We start from the raw sequence: 16,738 nt of genomic DNA, 5'->3' as shown, positions 1-16,738 counted from the left end.
GGTAGGCGAGGTGTTTGTATGAATCTGCATTACAAAAGCCAAATTCCATTTTTTTCCAGCATCACTCTGAGTACTTGCCCACGTGCGTCAGTTTTTTCTGCTTATACCTTTATTCATCTCTCCATTCTGCCCTCCATAATGCTCCTCTCCACCCACAGAGGGCATCTGCTGTCTTCTAATCTTTGCCTTAAATCACCAAGATAATCCCTCTATCCATCTGTCATTCAGAGAGAGAGAAAGCATCTTTGCGCCAGAGAGTTTTTGTTGTGTTGTCAGTGACATCTAGTGGACACAAGGAGTAAATGAAAATAAACTAAAATAATAGCGTTTAAGATTTGACCAGATTTAGCTTCAAGTAGATTTGGTCAAAGGCATTACATTGCAAAAGCACATTTAACATTAAATTATAGACATACACATTTACACATGCTAAACATTAAATAATAAGAATGTATAATAAGAAGAAGGAAAAGGCAAAAGCATTACGCAATTTGGTTAAATACTCTACACAATTTTTTTTAATTGGGATCATTTTTATTATTATTTCTTAGATTATTTATTAGACCTTAGCAATTCCCTTTCATGGTTAATTCCTTAATCACTGTAAGCCCTCTGCAGACTGCATTTAGTAACAACTAAATAATAATAAAAATTATTATTTGCGAAATGCATTATTTGTAAATGCATTTAGGTTTAAGAAACTAGCACTAAAGGTATTTTCTGAGGTATTCTTTTAAGGGCTAGGAGGTGAAACGTATGAAGTGAGACCACCTTCGATGGTGTTCATCTCTGGCCTTTTAATATGTAAAAAGTATCCCATTGGTCCATATTCACGGGGCGGGACATGAGAGAGAAATTGGAAAGAGGCATTGCACTACCATTGGTCAATTCTTCCTTCCGTTTATTCCTCGCCCAATAGAATTCAAAAATCCGACGGGCCGGCTAAATCTCATTGGTCATCTCCTCCACTGATCCCGCCCCCTCCTCGCCCTCAATGAATCTGGGAGCGTCTTAGCCGAGAGGAGCTAATGCCTCTACGGGCGGATTTATTTGGGTTATCGTGAAATTTGTACAACGTAGAGAAAACAGTTAAAATAAGAAGTTTTTCTGTGTGTTTTTTTACGGGTGGATTATCATCAGCCCGAATACTTCCAGCCTGTCTTCGACTCTCGGGAGAGTTTAGTTTGTCTGCTCGATCGTAATGTGGCTCAGGGGCTAATCCTTGGACTTCATTCAATACTAATTCATCTCGAGGCGCTTCGTTTGGGCGAGCCGACCTGATTTACCATCCACACGCGAGGTAAAATCCACAAATAAGCCCATAACTAACTTCTTACCTGTTGATATAAGTTGAAATAAAGCGACAAGGAGCTGTTGTTTCGGTGTGCTTCTTGCCGGCTAAGTAAATGTGATAGGAACTGAGTAAACCTTATCAAAAACCTTAGTCTTAAATGTCTTCAAATATGATTTGCTGACTTTTAATATGTATGTTCTTTTCCGGTTATTAAAGCGACAGTTCGCCCAGAAAGCGAAAATTGTGTCGTCATTTACCCACCCTCATGTTGATCCAAGCCCATATGACTTTTCTTTCTTCCGTGGAACACAAAAGGAAATGTTATGAAGAATGACAGCCTCGGTCACCTTTCACTTTCAGTGCATTTGTTTCCCTTACAGTGAACGTGAACTTGTCTTTTAACGCTGGCAAAATAGTGTGAGGCAGAGGAAGAAGCTTGTTAAATGTTTTGTTTGTAACCCTCTCCTCATTCACCTTCTCTCTCTCCTCCGTCCAGAATGACAGAATACAAGCTGGTAGTTGTTGGGGCTGGTGGCGTTGGGAAAAGTGCACTGACCATCCAGCTTATTCAGAACCACTTTGTGGACGAGTATGACCCCACTATTGAGGTACGAGGTCACCTTCTTTGAAGGGATGGTCCACCACAAAATGAAATTTGTATCATTTACTTCCTTCTCATTTCGTTTCAAACATGTAGGAATTCCTTTCTTCTGTGGATCACAAAACAAGATATTTTCAAGAATGCTGGTAATCAAACAGTTTTGTGTCCCATTGACTTTCATTTCAAAAATAGTTTGGGAGTCAAAGGGACCCAAAACTGTTTGATTATCAGCATTCTTCAAAATATCTTCTTTCATGTACCCCAGAAGAAATAAATGCATGCAGGTTTGAAATGACGTGAGGGGGGAGTAAATAATGACGGGTGGACTATCCCTTCAAGATAGTCTTTTGTTGTTGTTATTGTTTTTCTTAAAATGAATAATGTATTCAGAGTTTAACATGTGAATTCCTTGTTGATCAGATTAGTGTATAAAAACTCAGATTCGTGTTCTTTTTACGTCTATTCCGTGCAGGATTCTTACAGAAAGCAGGTTGTAATTGACGGAGAGACATGTTTGCTGGACATTCTGGACACTGCAGGTCAGGAGGAGTACAGTGCCATGAGAGACCAGTATATGAGGACAGGAGAGGGCTTTCTGTGTGTGTTTGCCATCAACAACGCAAAGTCCTTTGAGGACGTACATCTTTACAGGTATACAGCCAAACACATTAGAATAGACCGATATATGTAAAGGATATTCACCATCAAAAATATTCTTCCAGACTTGAAGGGATAATCCACCCAAAAATGAAGATTGACATTATTTACTCACCCTTGTGTCATTCCAAAACCACATGACTTTTCTTCTGTGGATTTTGAAGAGTGCTGGTAACCAAACAGTTTCCGGTCACTTTGACTTCCATTGTATGGACAAAAAATACAATTGAAGTCAATGGGAATGGAAACATTTTGGGATGGACTATCTTTTTAATAACCTTAAATTATAGTTTTGATTTGTGGATCTCAAGATGTGTGTGTTGGGTCTGTGTCGACTAATGGCAAATAAAGCTTTTCACTTCCTAAAAAATTCAAATGTGATCAAATGGAAAAGTTTCTAGACTGATTTTGAGCTAAATATGAGACGTCAGCTCAGTGATTTGAAATTGATGAGCAAGGAAACCAGTGTGTGATTACAGAAAGTCCTAGCAGAAATTCACTAATCAGTCTGTGTGAAAAAAATCAACCGTGTTGTGTTTTGTTTCTGTGCAGGGAGCAAATAAACCGTGTCAAAGACAGTGACAATGTCCCGATGGTGCTGGTGGGGAACAAAAGTGACCTGGCCTCTCGTACTGTAGAGACGCGTCAAGCCCAAGAGCTCGCCAGAAGTTACGGGGTCCCGTTTGTCGAAACATCTGCCAAGACGCGACAGGTGGCTGGCACTGATTTACACAAAACAGATTTTTGCATTCCACTGCTCTGCTTTTCTGTGTAAACTTCTGCTAGACGGGGGTATTTGACCATTGCACTCATGTTTTTGGTCTTTTGCAGCATCTCGCACATGACGCACCATTCTAAAAACAGTGCTCATGTTAAAATAAGTTCATAAAACATGTTTATCCTAGACATTTGACATCTGTTCCATGCAGGATTCTTACGGAAAGCAGGTTGTGATTGACAGAGAGGCTTTAACTTGATATTGAATTAGTGTATAAAAGCAATATCACACTTACAGTTCATGCTGTTGGTCTGAATACCATCATGTCATCCAGAACAACTTAGGGGGGGGGATTTCATAATGTGCATTAAACTTTTTGAGAAAACCAAAACTTTTGTGATTTCTCTTCAGCATGTTGCTAAAAAGCACCATTAGTTCTAAATCTGTCTTGTCTTTTTCTGTCTGCAGGGAGTTGAAGAGGCGTTTTACTCCCTCGTGCGGGAGATCCGAAGATACAAGGAGACGAACCGCAGCAATAAGAAGAGCAAAAAGCACACACAGAGACGTTGCACTCTTTTATAGCGATACATGCGTACAGCCTCGCACTGCACCCCCCGTGATAGCAATGCACTCAAGGACACACACACACACACACACACACACACACACACACGCACTACTGTAGCATTACACACACATACACACCCCATTTCCTTTTCTTACCACTCTCTCTTACGCCACCAGCCTTTGAGGAATAGGAACCTGACTGGCTATTGTATGTGTTTGTATGGATGTGAGCATGAGACCTCAGTGAGAATCGAGCAACTGTGGAATTGATTTGGAAAAGACATTTCTTGATGTGACTATCAAACATGGATAAAATAGTCTCGAGTGGACTCATCGACCTTATGCTGCTGCTTCCCCTTCTGTGCTAAAAGGACCTGGTGTGTGTCATAGTTTTACAGCCTTACTTTAGAATCACAGCAGCAAGGAACTTTGATGTTTATAACAAATTAATGAGGTGGTGAAGGGATATACTTTAAGTTGGTAATGGGTAACTCTTTTTAAATAAGCCTGATCATGTCTCATCTGCTTAAAACTTTGTGAGCCAATCAGAACATCTGCTTGGTTCTGTTAACAGTGGTTGGGAATGAGGAAGCTCAGAAGTCCCCTGAAGTTTTTGTGGCCTGTGGGAAAGCACAGTAGAACAAGTGGTCACCTCTTTCAAAACCACTGATATGGTGTCTTGTACTCCTTAAGAAGTGTTTCCACCTCATGCTTCGTGGGATTTATCTAGAAAATTGTTTTAGTACTTGCTAAAAATGTAATTTGACCATCAAAGGGGGTTTCTGTAGTTTTCACCCGGTTTTTCTTAGCATTTGTCACCATCCCAGAATCCATTTCTCCCTAGGTTTTTATTGTTCTCATAGCTTGGACTAAACTTAGCTGTCCTGCACCTAATGTAGCCCTTCTATAATTATAAAATTCTGAAAAATCAAGCTTGCTTTTTTATTTTTCCCAGCAGTATTTTATGGTAAAATCCTGTATTTTTAATATTGAACCGTTTCAGTACACATACCAGCATCGTATTGGACATTAACATTTCATGTATTATGATGAATTGTGTAAAATGCCAGTCGTCCCTACCTGCGATGAGGCTTGGTTAGGGAGGGCAATATATTTTTTCTCGTTTCTCTATTTTATTTTTATTATTATTAATTTTTTTAGATTGACAGGAGAGACGGTAATAGTTTTGGTTAAGGGTAAACATGTGACCAAAGCTTGTGATTGATGCATTCCCTTTGCCACATTGATAACTGTAGTTATGTTTTGTGAATAAAGAGATTTTTGGCTAGATGACTGTGAATTCCTCAATATTCAAACCTCCAATTGTATTTGAAACTAACTTTTCAGTTATTATATCTGATTTATAAAGTGTTACAAGAGGTATATCATGTGTTATGCTATTACCAGGGTAGTTGCATCAGTTTTTCTGAATATTATCAGAAAAGTTAATCCAGTGAGTATAATAATTTTAGCCTGTGTGTAGTTTGTCATTCTCAAAATCTCATTAAAATCAGATATGTGCTATAAATGGCCACATATACAATAGTAAGTGGGTAATACAAGTTTTTGGCCAAAAGTAGCTTTGTTAAAATACAGTTGCTTAATTTAAAACGAGGAACAAGAAATATACATATATGTATATATAAAATATTTTTCCAGGTTGCATGAGAAAGATTCTTGTTTTAGTATGATTCATGTGGGATTTCAAAAACCCATATGCAACACTTGATATAGCTTGGATGTGACCGAAACCAAACCATGCATGAATGCAATATGTGGGATATATAAAATATTCCCTATTATGACATTTGAATTTTTTTCTTTTTGTTTTCTGAACCCTGTTGAACTGAAAAAAATAAAATTACAAAAGTAGCTTAATGGTAAAGGATCGCTTTTAAGACAAAAGCTATGGGTTGAATGTCAGCTAACTCCTGAACTGTAGATTTACGATTTACTTAAAGCCCCAACCTGGTCACCATTACTGTGATTACTGGACAAGCAACTCAGAAATAAAAATCAGAAATTTCACTCATAAAAAATCAATTTCTATCTGATGATAGCATTATAATAATTGTTCATGACTTTAAACAACTTAAATGTATTTTTTCATGTCTATGGAAACAGCTGTTATACCTTTATTTCACACTTTAAGCCTGTAATGTATAAGGATTTTGAAAAAAAAAAAACTATGATCAAAATATATTTAAGTATAATGTATAATGAACCAACAGAAGAAAATAGAAGGCCATTTTATAAAAATTCACTTTTTTATTTATTCAGCCACTAGAAAATGATTCTTTACAAAATGGAGTGAGACAGGCTCTCCTTCACTGAGGTAAGATGATGAATGAATGTTGAGAAAACTGATGGCAAAAGAAAAGATTGTCCATCACCAGGCGAAACGGGAGATGAGCTTCTCCTGATCATCTAAATCCTTCTGCACCTTCTTCCTCATGTAAAAGATGGGGCAGTCGCGACTGAAAAAGAAAGAAAACAAAAATTTGTTCTATTCACTGGTATATTCACTATCACCAACAAAGTAATTAAATATGTAGTGAATATTTGATAAACTGTCCAGGCCTGGTGTGCAGATACCTGGTACACAGCACGTCTTCATGCAGTGAACCTTGACAGCGCTGACACTGAGTCCACAGACGAGAGAATTTCTCCTCTAGAGTTGACAGATAAGCGATCTAAAAGACAGATAAACAATCTTCAGCCCCACTTATGAAGACAAGTTTGCCAAGATTTGTTCATATAAAAACACAAAACACACCTCCTTCTGATAAAGCTCCGACTCTCTCTTTTTGCAGAAGTCGCATACAGCCCCTGTTGAGAGGTAAACCATCAGAAGTACATCAGTTTTGTGATTTGTTGCGGTACTGAGACCTACACACACCTAATACATACCGTCAGTTTTGAGCACAGCTCGGCAGCCAATGCAAGTGCTTCGTTTCTGAGCAAAAGCCATGAGACCACCAACTCTAGATGTCAAGACCGTCTTACAGCGTGTGTGATCGCCCTCTGAAACAACACAGCAAAAGCAGATGTATTAGCGGATTCATTTCTGAAAGAAATCCTATTTTATCAGAGTTTGCAGTTTGAAATGAATTTTGATGAGATAAAAGGGTTTCTTGTTGGCTGCACTCAAAAACATATGAACGAACAGTGTAGTTTCACAAATACTCTTATGAGCTGGCTGTTTCAATGAATCATTCATAAAGACTCAGAAGAGTGAAGAGTTTGAATCAGACTGAAAGCGTTTTTAAAAAGTTTCACGTATACACAACGTTTTTAAAACAATTAGCATTTACACATATCTGTGAAAACAGCCAAAAACGCTGTTTACGTATGCCAGGCCAGTAGTTGGCGCTGTCACCATGTTAGTAAACAGTTCCTGTAGGGAAGTGATGATTATATGTTGTATATGATGCATCTCTGCTGTTGGTTGTAATATTGGTGCAGTAAATCCACACTTTCCTGAAGAAGTATAAGCAAACTCTAAAGCAGCAACAACAGTACCATATACTCCGCCATTGTTGTTATGTTTGTTCGCGCTTGCCTTTAAAATTGACACATACTGCGCATGTCTGCATACCTAACACGTACTACGAACACGCATGACGTCACCGTTTTCAAAGATTCCCGTTTTGGTTGTTTACATGGAAACGACAATGGTGCCATTTTCAAAAATCTGCATTTTTCAGTCCCCAGTTTTCACGTAAACGAAAAGGCAAAATGCATAAAACGTTTCCTGTTTTTGGCTGAAAGCGTTGTCGTGTAAACAGCCCCTAAACAAACTCGCTGAATTGCCCAGAGCGGTAACAGAATTAAAGTGAGGTCACACATTTACTGTTGTTCGGTGAATTTTTGCCGGCAAAGTCCAGTCCTTTCAATAGGATTCCATATGATTGAGAATTTCGAACGAAGGGCAAACAGTTTCTGAAACAGATTTTGCAGTGGGTTCAAGTGGTTCAAAGAAAGCTGCTTGGATTGAAAGTGACTTCTGTGTGAGCATTACTACACTACTGGCAATGAACAATGGACCTTTTTTTTCACACAAAATTTCACCTGAATGAAACACATCTTTCATGAAACTGCAAGCCATTACTTTCAGTGATGTCTAACTTGAAATGAAGCAAGAACTGTTTGGTGTACTTAAGGTTTGTGGAACTTAAATCAGTCAACAAGGAAAAGTCTATCGTTTCACTAGACATCTGAAACATTATAAGGTAAAAAAATTTAAATAAAATATATGAAATGAATATATACAATACATATATGACAGAATCATTCACAATAAGATCTATAACATGCAATTAAAAAACAGATCACTTTCATTTCATGCCAACTTTAAACATGCTATGTTTGCAAGCTGAATAGACGATACTCACTCAGCAACACACTCTCAGCTTTGCTCTCGCCCAGTATGGGTTCAAAGATGCGCAGTAAAGGTTTGGACAGCTGCTGCTCCAGGTAGTACTGTGTGTCTATAGGGATGTTGTTCTCCAGCACATAGATGGGGTCCTGAGAGATATGACTCAATATGAACATCTACAGTACAGTACAGAAAATCTGCCTCATACAAACAGACAGCACACAACACTGACCTCTGATTTCATATATGCCGCCACTCCCTTTGTTGCTTTGATGATGACGTACGGGACTCTGTCTCCGAGGTTTGGAGCACTACCTGCATCACGCTTCCGCATCCTGAAACCCACGTTTGCGGAAAGTGATTAAATGCTAAATCCATACCTGCAAACTCTGGATTTTTGCTCTAAAATTTCTTGGAATAAGCAGATGAAATAATTTCGCAATATTTTCATATTAGAATAGAACTACATGTTGTCTAGGTAACAACATTCATTTGAAAAAACACCAATGTCTATGATAACATCCTAAAGTGTAAAATCACCATAAAAACTTTTAAAAAGATTTAAACAACTTCACAGTTTAACTTCACAATTTAAACAAAAACAAACCAGTGTTATTTTAAAATTATTGATATATTATAAGTTTTTGTTAATATTTTGAATTTTATTTTATATTTTCTGTTTTCACTTTAATTTGACATTTTTTTAGTAATTTGCTTTTTTTGTCATTTTTATTATTTTTTTTATATATAAATATAGTTTTTATTTATTAATTTAGTTTTAGCTATTCTAGTACTTCTAGTTAAACTAAAAATGAAATGTCGCCTTGGCAGCTAGCTGAAATAAAAATAAATGTACTTTTAAAAAATATATTATTTAATTTCAGTTAATGCTTGTTTTATTTAAACAAAATTGTTTTCTTAATTGGTTTTAGTTTTAGTTAAAGGTGCAGTGTGTAACATTTTTGAGAATCTGTTTACAGAAATACAATGTAACACACAAAACAAAAATGAAAATGAAAATGATTTCAGTGGTGTATAATATTTTACAAAATTCAAGATAGTCAAGATAATAAAACCAAACACACACCTCTCAGCTAGCTCGACGTGGGCCTGTTTGCCGGCATACTCCTGTGCGGTGCGTGTGAGCTCTTTAGTAATGACCAGCTGACTGATGTCAATGCGGTTGCACAGAAGGTCAGAGATCACCTCTTTAGCATGAGCTACTGCCCCATCAGGGTCTCTGAAACACAAAACACATCGTCATGCCATGTGAATGAATGTGCGTGTTGGTATTTGCAAGGTGTGTTGCAACTGGAACATAATGAAAAAATTTCTTTTATTAAGGCTTGTAGAGTCATGTCTTCACTCTTACACTTGCTAGTTTGTGCGTCACTGTTGCGTTTCTGAGCACATGGGAGTTTTCTGAGTGTGGCAATGTTGGTACCTGTCAATGAGGATGTTTTGGAGGCATGTGTTGATGAGGTTTGCCACTAGAGGGCAGTTGTCTCGTCTGACTGTCTCAATTCCTTTGCAATCCATCTTATCATGATGTTCAGCATTAGAAGAGAAATACAACCCGGCGTACCGCTTCTTATTGATCAGCAGATATGGGTAATACACCTGAAAAAGTGTGAAAGAGAGATTATTAAGCTTATTACGAATAATATTTAATGGCTTCTGTTGTGAAATCCTGGAGTATTTTCTATACCTTCTCAAACTCTAATTTGATTGGTGGAATGAAGTGGGAGGAGACCCAATCAGCTGCCTGCTTTCCCAGATTCATTGCTTCCTGCACTGTGGCCACACCTAGTTTCACCATCACAGAGTCTGTGTCTCCATAGATGACCTGAAACACATTTGACTTGCATCACTGCATGGTTTTAGTGCATTAAAAACATGTTTATGTGATTAAATACCTTTGCATCTGCCTGGTAACCATTAGCGATCGTGTATGTTGATTCCACAAGCTGTTTGGTCTGTTCAATCATCTGCCTACCAAAACCTGTGACGCTCTACAGACGAAAGACATGCATCTCTTAAAGCATCTCTGTTTAAAACCACCTGATGGTATTCATCCATGTGTGAGTGCTGAAACGGACCTGTGAGATCTCCAGACAGGGCAGTTTGCCCACCTGAGCCCCGGTGAAGCCGTACACAGAGTTTGCACTGATCTTCAAAGCCAACTGCCTTCCATCCAGCACCTGCTTTTTAAAGGGGTCTGTCTCTTTCTTCAGCTCTGCCTTTGCTCTAGAGGCACATCAAAATAGACAAGAGTCAAGATTTGAATAACCGAAAAATACAGAACGCAAATAATTGGGGGCAAAATAATACATTTTTAATGACACTGAACTATTTGTCATCAGGTGGGAATAGTTTATTTAACATTCTTTATTACTTTTAATGCTTGAAATCACCTTTTCCTGGCACTCAGCAGGTTTTCCAGGATCTCAGGGAGAAGGCCCTTCCTCACAGAGCTCTTCACAAACAGATCACCTGTGGGGGTCTTGATGAAATCTTCTGGAGACAGACTAAAAATAGACACACAATTACAAAACTTTAATAATTCACAAAAGGAAGTACATCACAATTAAAATAAATTTTAAAAAATCAAGGCAATTTGAAGAAACTATCACTTTAACATTTCACAGTACATAACACACATACGCACACACTCTTCTCACCAGAGTTTCTCCACCTGGTTTTTCTGCAGGAGGGTAGTGTAACATAAATTATGAGCCATCATGATGGAGGGATACAGCGAGGAGAAATCCAGAGTCGTTATAGGAACACTGTAATACCTGTAAACACACACACACACACACAGTTTCCACTCTGGCGAATCATCTACAAAGCAAATCATCTGCTTCAACTTTCCCACATAATTACTGCATTTTCACATCATTACATAGTACTCAAAATATTAGTTAAGGTCTTTTTTTTTTAACTATCAGAATGAAAAGACTGCAAGAATCTGTTGTCACACACTAGAAAGTGTTTGGAATAAATAAATCAGTCTCTCTTAAGCACTTTTGGAAATGGTGATACAATTTTTTCAGGACTCTTTGATGAATAAAAAATTCAACATACAAAATGTTACTTTATTAATGTCTTTTTATGTCTGTCACTTTTTATCCATTTACCGTTACCATACTTTTAAACGGTAGTGAATTTATGTGCTTTTATATGACCAGTTTTTATTTTAGTACGTAGGAAATATGATCACAAGGGAAGCAGGTACAAACCCTTTCTCTGGTTCTATGACAGTGGCTCCAGTGTAGTCCTCCCCACCCTCTGTCCTCACCACTGGCATCACCAGATCCTGCTTCATAGCCTAGAATTAAGACATTGAAAAAAACCATTTAAGCATAACGTTTGCTAGGTTTGTTAAATTAACATGTTACATAGAGACATGCACAGACCTGTCTCAGGAGCTGTGAAACCACTTTAATCTGCTGTCCACGAGAGAGCAGGTATGTCAGGGGCACCCCGGTAACTCTGGCCATTTCCATGTAATTAATGACGCACATTAACTTCTGCAGCAAGCGCAGGGGCAGATACGCATCCTTCAGACAGTACACAGCCAAACGCCTCCGTGTCTGCTCATTCCCATTCTAATCGAAAAAAAAATAAGAGAGAGGAAAGACAGTTTTTTGATGGTTTAGTGGACACCAAATGTTTTAGATGGAGGTGAGGGATCTGATTGGCTATAAGAATGGGACAGAGATCTGATTGGCTGCACCTGTAGGTCTGTGATGATAGAATGCTGCACATCCTCCTTCTGCTCCTGCAGAAAATGGAAACTGACAGCGTTTAGTGTGTAAGAGCGCAGTTTATAATCCCTCAGCAACACCTGCAACACAGAAAAAATTGGGTGAGTCACAGCACGTGCAGTCATGAATCAATATGATGGCACAATTTGAGAGTTTAAGTGTGCGTACCTGTAGTAGGTCAAACTGCACACGTCCCTCCATATTGACAGTTTTGTTCTCTCTGCGGCCCATCTGCTTGCTCTGGAAGCTGGAGTCTTTCAGGACTGATTTACTGCCCCACACACGGCCCAGATATGGGAACAAATTCACCTACGGAGAGAGATGATTGACTCAAATATATCATCACCCCTGCCTGAATTAAAATAAAAAGCCTTTCTGACATGTGCCACAACTAATCCATCTGGGTTCGTGTTCACTTCCCATCACAAAAGACAAAAAACAGTAAAAATGAAAACATATAAAAACAAGTTGCCTTTAAGGTTGCAGCTCTGTTGAGGAGGTACGGAAGGTCAAAGTTCTGGATATTGTAGCCAGTGATGATGTCAGGATCCACTGTCCTTACAAACTCAGCCCAACTCTGAGATAATCACACATATTCATTTTTATTATTATTGCACCATGTACATTTACATTTGAAGTATAGTTCTGAGAACCTGTGAGTATGAACCTGCAGTAGCTGTTTCTCTTGAGTAAAGCAGAGAATCTGGGAGCCCACTATACTGGCACAGCTCTGTAAGGTGAAGACCGTCCGGATAAACGGCTCCTTCTCTCCCTGACGCTGCACCATAGAGGCAATCTGAATCACAGGATCAATCTCTGGCTCTGGAAACACGCCTGTAACACACACACAAACAGTTCAGTTATTTACACACCAGGATATAATACAAAAGCACAAGCGGCACATTGTGGCTACTACTTACTACTTAGAATTAAGCTACTTGTTAATGCTAGCTCAGTAATGTGTTACATCGACAGATGAGTTGGTATATGTAAAAAATAAAAAGCTGTTAAAAAAAAAAAAAAGAGTGATAAAAACCCAATTTGGTAGAAAAGTAGTTGGCTGGAAACTATAAATCAGTGGTGTAAAATTTTCAATGGTATGAAATGAGTGTTTAGATTATTTGATTCGGGGGAAAAAAGTACTTGTAACATTAAATAATTGAACAATAAATATGCATTAAAAAGTTTTTCTAAAAATTTCCACCAGAAATATTGAGGTCAAACACAATCAGTGTGTCAGATGCCCAACGTTCCTCCAGATGGTTTTATGGGCTGCCACTGAAACCAGAATAAGTTAACTAAAACAGCCTAAACAAGTTAAACACACACACACACACACCTTTTCTGCCAGCACACTCAATATCAAAGCTCAGCACTCGGAGTGGAGCGATCCTCTGCCATTCTCCTTCAGCTGGATGACTGACCAAGTCATTCCACGCCACATCCACCTCGTACTGACACAGGGACACCTGACAGAGAGAGAGATTAAAGACACATCAGTTATTGTGTCAGTTTAATACATCACTCTAATGCCTTATGTGACAGTTGTTGTTTTTTTACCTTTCCTGGATATTTTGAGTCTGTCTGTCCTTCACTTCTCTCCTCCCTCAGCCTGTACTTCCCTTTAGGAAGCTCAATCCAGCAGCAACCGACCACATCACTGTCCACCATGAACCTGCCATCACACGTACATACAGCAAATCTCACATGCTTTGTCGGGTCAAGCAAACAATGTCCACCACACACCACCACCGGTTTCAGAAACTTTCAAGTACACAGAACACACACCTGATCTCAAAGTCAATGTTGGCTTCATAAGCCTGGTAGCTCTGGGTGGCGAAGTTTGCAAATTTAAAGCCCTGCTCAAGAAGACGCTTCGCTGGGGCAATCAGACGTGGCATTGCCATAGTGATGCGCAGGAAGTCATGAGGTTTGTTTCCATGGTAATTATACATACCTAGCACAGATAGGGAAAAGTCAGTCAACTATAATACATGATAAAAACAGTTCCACGTACAATATTGTTAGCTGAGGTCAGTAATCTTAGTTTGAAAGAAATAAATGTAAAAATGAATTAAGAGGATGCATTAAATGGATAAAAAGCAACAGTAAACACATTTCTAATGTTTTAATAAAATGCTGTTCTTTTGATCCAGAATTAGACTAATTTTTAATGTTTTAATAATGTGAAAATTAACTATAAAAATATTAAGCGGCATAACTTTTTTCAACATTGATCATAATAAGAAATGTTTCAGCAAATCATCATACTAGAGTGATTTCTTAAGGATCAAGTGACACTGAAGACTGGAGTAATGAATTAAAATAAAAAACAGTTATTTTAACTAATAATAATATATCACAATATTACAATTTTTACTCTTAAGAAAAAAAAACGTAACGACCTCAAACTTTTGAATGGTAGTGTATACACACACAAACTTACACTAAAATGACTTACTTTCCTTCCTAGTGATGTCCACTGCCAGCACAGTGACCGCTATGTTGTCTTTATTGGACCGCATATCCTTCAACACAGCAGAGTTCAGCTCTCTCTGAAACTCAGCCAAGTGTGCACTTGTAAAACCTGAGAAAGACACAGACATACCGTGAACTCATGAAAGATGTGTTTAATTTGTCTCAATGACACTGAGCAGTTTGCTGTAATTGCCAGCTCACCGTTGGGAGCAGGAACATAGAAATACGGGGCAAATCCATGAATATGGCAGCACACGCTATTACCGCTGTCTGTCACACCAAACATGCGCACTATGGGCACTTTACCCTGTACCTGCCCGGGCATTCCCGCCACCGCAGATCCTAAACACCAGACAACAACCCATTGAGGAAAACATCTAAATGAAATTATGTTTTTTTATGTGTGCATTTGTGAGAGAGTATGTGTCTCTCACCCAAGTAGTAATCCAGGTCTATCTGCTGGAATATTAGTGTGTCTGAGTTTGGCTGAAGAGGAGGTGCATGAGGTCGTTTCCAACGTGGATTAAGATCAGCAGAGAATAAGTCACCTGAGCAAAAGAGGGTAGATCATGTATGGAAGTTTTTAAAGATTGTTATGGGATTGGCTTAATTTTTATTTTTTTGTATTCATGGGTTGGCAAGTTGTTTTGAATATCTCGCAGACAAACAGTTTTAGTGAGTATAATGAATGCAGTTTAATGCATTACAAAGTAACAGACAAAACATACTTACCCACGGGAATGACATCGTGACCTGCCTGCCCCTCCCCTGACTCCGCCTCCATTTCCATTTCATCAAATAGAGCAAGTTCCTCTTCAAACTGGGAGGGACTATCCTCCCATTCGGTGTTCATTTTCCCCTTCTTGGCCTGTGAAGTCCCGCCCATTGCAGGGCCTCCATTGCGCCTTTTAAAGTCCATTCTAAAGCAGCCGTGAAAAAACAATGTCCGCTTTTTTATGAGCACATCAAACACTTACAAACTGTCACTTCTGTCTTGCAAGCCGAATATGTGTTGAACACAGGTATGAGTAACGAAGCATACAATTCATAAAGGATATAACAAAGTGAAGACACAGTGCACGTCACACGATTAAACATCTCAAAAATAAAGAATAACATCAAAACAACCTGGAGGAATAATATTAATAATGATATGACTGCCCTTCAGCGTCATTTGCATAAAAGGGGCGGGGCTTATGAAACAGGCGTACAAATAAGTAAAGGAGTCTTTCAAATTAAGCTGCTTAATTGTTCATAATTTTCTGGAGTTGGACAGACACGTTACGAATAAAACTATAGTGATTTGCAAAACGTACTCTTTCACTGATCCCACTTAGAACTATGTAGAAGCTATTGTTATTGATGATCTGGATGTCTTTAGGTTGGGTCAACATCGTTATTAAGTACTGTGCATAATTAGCAATATATCATTTAACATGCAACATACACAACGTACACATTGTTTACGTTTTGCACACAAGTATTCTTTCAACTAACGTACAATTAATCTTGACCGGTAATTCAGAAAACAAAATAAACATTTATTCAGCAACAGTAAGATCACATAAACAAGATTCAGGCTCATAATGTTTACGTTCACACTGCGTATTATTAAATACTACAGTAGGCGAACTGGACAAACAAGAAACTTAGCATGACATGCTAGCAACACGCAAAACAACGAAGAGGCGCAGCAAACTCACGCGAGCTGCATCGGGCAGTCTTATACATTGAGGTGAACTCTAGCCACTGAATAAATTCATAGTCTTTCACCTTTTATTCCAGCTCGATCGCTGTTACTCCGCATATGTGCTTGACAAATCTCCCGCCACTTCACAGTGTTGAGTGTCAGTTGCCACAGAACCAGAACAACATCCGATTTGCCGGGAAATGTAGGAAGTGACGATTACTGCCATGTTGAGAGGGTCGTGTTTGAGAAGAGCGATTAAAAACAATGGTTTAATACATAAATAGATAATCGAATGTGTGTCAGAATTAGACAAATCACAAGCCACAAATTAGCGCTTACAGTTTAAATAACTGCAGTCAAAGATCTCTTTGTACTTTACCCATATCTAGATATTTATTGAAATACTTGATGCTGCTGTTATACGTATACTGTTATACTGAAATGTTTACTTAAATAAGTACTTGAAAATGTATAACTTATTTCGGATATGGTTAAATGTAACATTCTATTTTATAAAGAGCAATACAGAAATAATATGTCATACATAAAAGTGAAAAAAATAAAAAAATACTCTTACATGCAAGT

At 38.3% G+C, this 16,738-nt stretch overlaps 2 protein-coding genes across 3 annotated transcripts; one reads left to right on the top strand and one right to left on the bottom strand.

The window, feature by feature from the left end:
- Nucleotides 1-977: 977 nt before the first annotated feature.
- LOC109048105 (GTPase HRas-like) lies at nt 978-5,125 on the top strand. Its single transcript, XM_042726711.1, has 5 exons — nt 978-1,300; nt 1,791-1,902; nt 2,368-2,546; nt 3,105-3,264; nt 3,739-5,125. The coding sequence occupies exons 2-5, from the start codon at nt 1,792-1,794 to the stop codon at nt 3,850-3,852; spliced, it is 564 nt and encodes a 187-aa protein (XP_042582645.1). The 5' UTR covers nt 978-1,300; nt 1,791; the 3' UTR covers nt 3,853-5,125.
- Nucleotides 5,126-6,085: 960 nt separating this feature from the next.
- On the bottom strand, nt 6,086-16,390 carry LOC109113606 (DNA polymerase delta catalytic subunit-like). 2 transcript variants are annotated; one of them, XM_042726709.1, is made up of 27 exons: nt 16,237-16,390; nt 15,196-15,383; nt 14,898-15,011; nt 14,665-14,805; nt 14,447-14,572; nt 13,774-13,942; nt 13,546-13,660; nt 13,325-13,454; nt 12,653-12,819; nt 12,458-12,562; nt 12,154-12,294; nt 11,955-12,065; nt 11,635-11,826; nt 11,458-11,546; nt 10,897-11,013; nt 10,630-10,743; nt 10,315-10,462; nt 10,132-10,227; nt 9,924-10,061; nt 9,660-9,835; nt 9,303-9,455; nt 8,448-8,550; nt 8,232-8,364; nt 6,748-6,861; nt 6,614-6,666; nt 6,433-6,530; nt 6,086-6,314 (listed from the first exon to the last, which is right to left on the bottom strand). In XM_042726709.1, exons 2-27 carry the CDS (start codon nt 15,380-15,382, stop codon nt 6,227-6,229), a joined length of 3,318 nt encoding a protein of 1,105 aa, XP_042582643.1. In that variant the 5' UTR covers nt 15,383; nt 16,237-16,390; the 3' UTR covers nt 6,086-6,226. The 2 variants fall into 2 exon arrangements, with proteins under 2 accessions (XP_042582643.1, XP_042582638.1); XM_042726704.1 differs by having other exon boundaries at nt 15,196-15,394; nt 16,237-16,388.
- Between the last annotated feature and the right edge of the window lie 348 nt (nt 16,391-16,738).

Source organism: Cyprinus carpio, chromosome A3 (assembly GCF_018340385.1).
Source record: "Cyprinus carpio isolate SPL01 chromosome A3, ASM1834038v1, whole genome shotgun sequence".
Classification (NCBI taxonomy): Eukaryota; Metazoa; Chordata; class Actinopteri; order Cypriniformes; family Cyprinidae; genus Cyprinus; species Cyprinus carpio.
This window is presented reverse-complemented; position numbering and strand designations above follow the sequence as displayed.

Excerpts from the sequence above, each read along its gene's own strand:
- LOC109048105 (XM_042726711.1), top strand. The coding sequence starts at position 1,792 with ATGACAGAATACAAGCTGGTAGTTGTTGGGGCTGGTGGCGTTGGGAAA. Across the intron at positions 1,903-2,367 it reads AGTATGACCCCACTATTGAG|GATTCTTACAGAAAGCAGGT; the intron begins GTACGAGGTCAC and ends TATTCCGTGCAG. Across the intron at positions 2,547-3,104 it reads GAGGACGTACATCTTTACAG|GGAGCAAATAAACCGTGTCA; the intron begins GTATACAGCCAA and ends GTTTCTGTGCAG.
- LOC109113606 (XM_042726709.1), bottom strand. The coding sequence starts at position 15,382 with ATGGACTTTAAAAGGCGCAATGGAGGCCCTGCAATGGGCGGGACTTCA. Across the intron at positions 10,228-10,314 it reads CCTGTCTGGAGATCTCACAG|AGCGTCACAGGTTTTGGTAG; the intron begins GTCCGTTTCAGC and ends TTTCGTCTGTAG. Across the intron at positions 6,531-6,613 it reads CGGAGCTTTATCAGAAGGAG|ATCGCTTATCTGTCAACTCT; the intron begins GTGTGTTTTGTG and ends TCTGTCTTTTAG.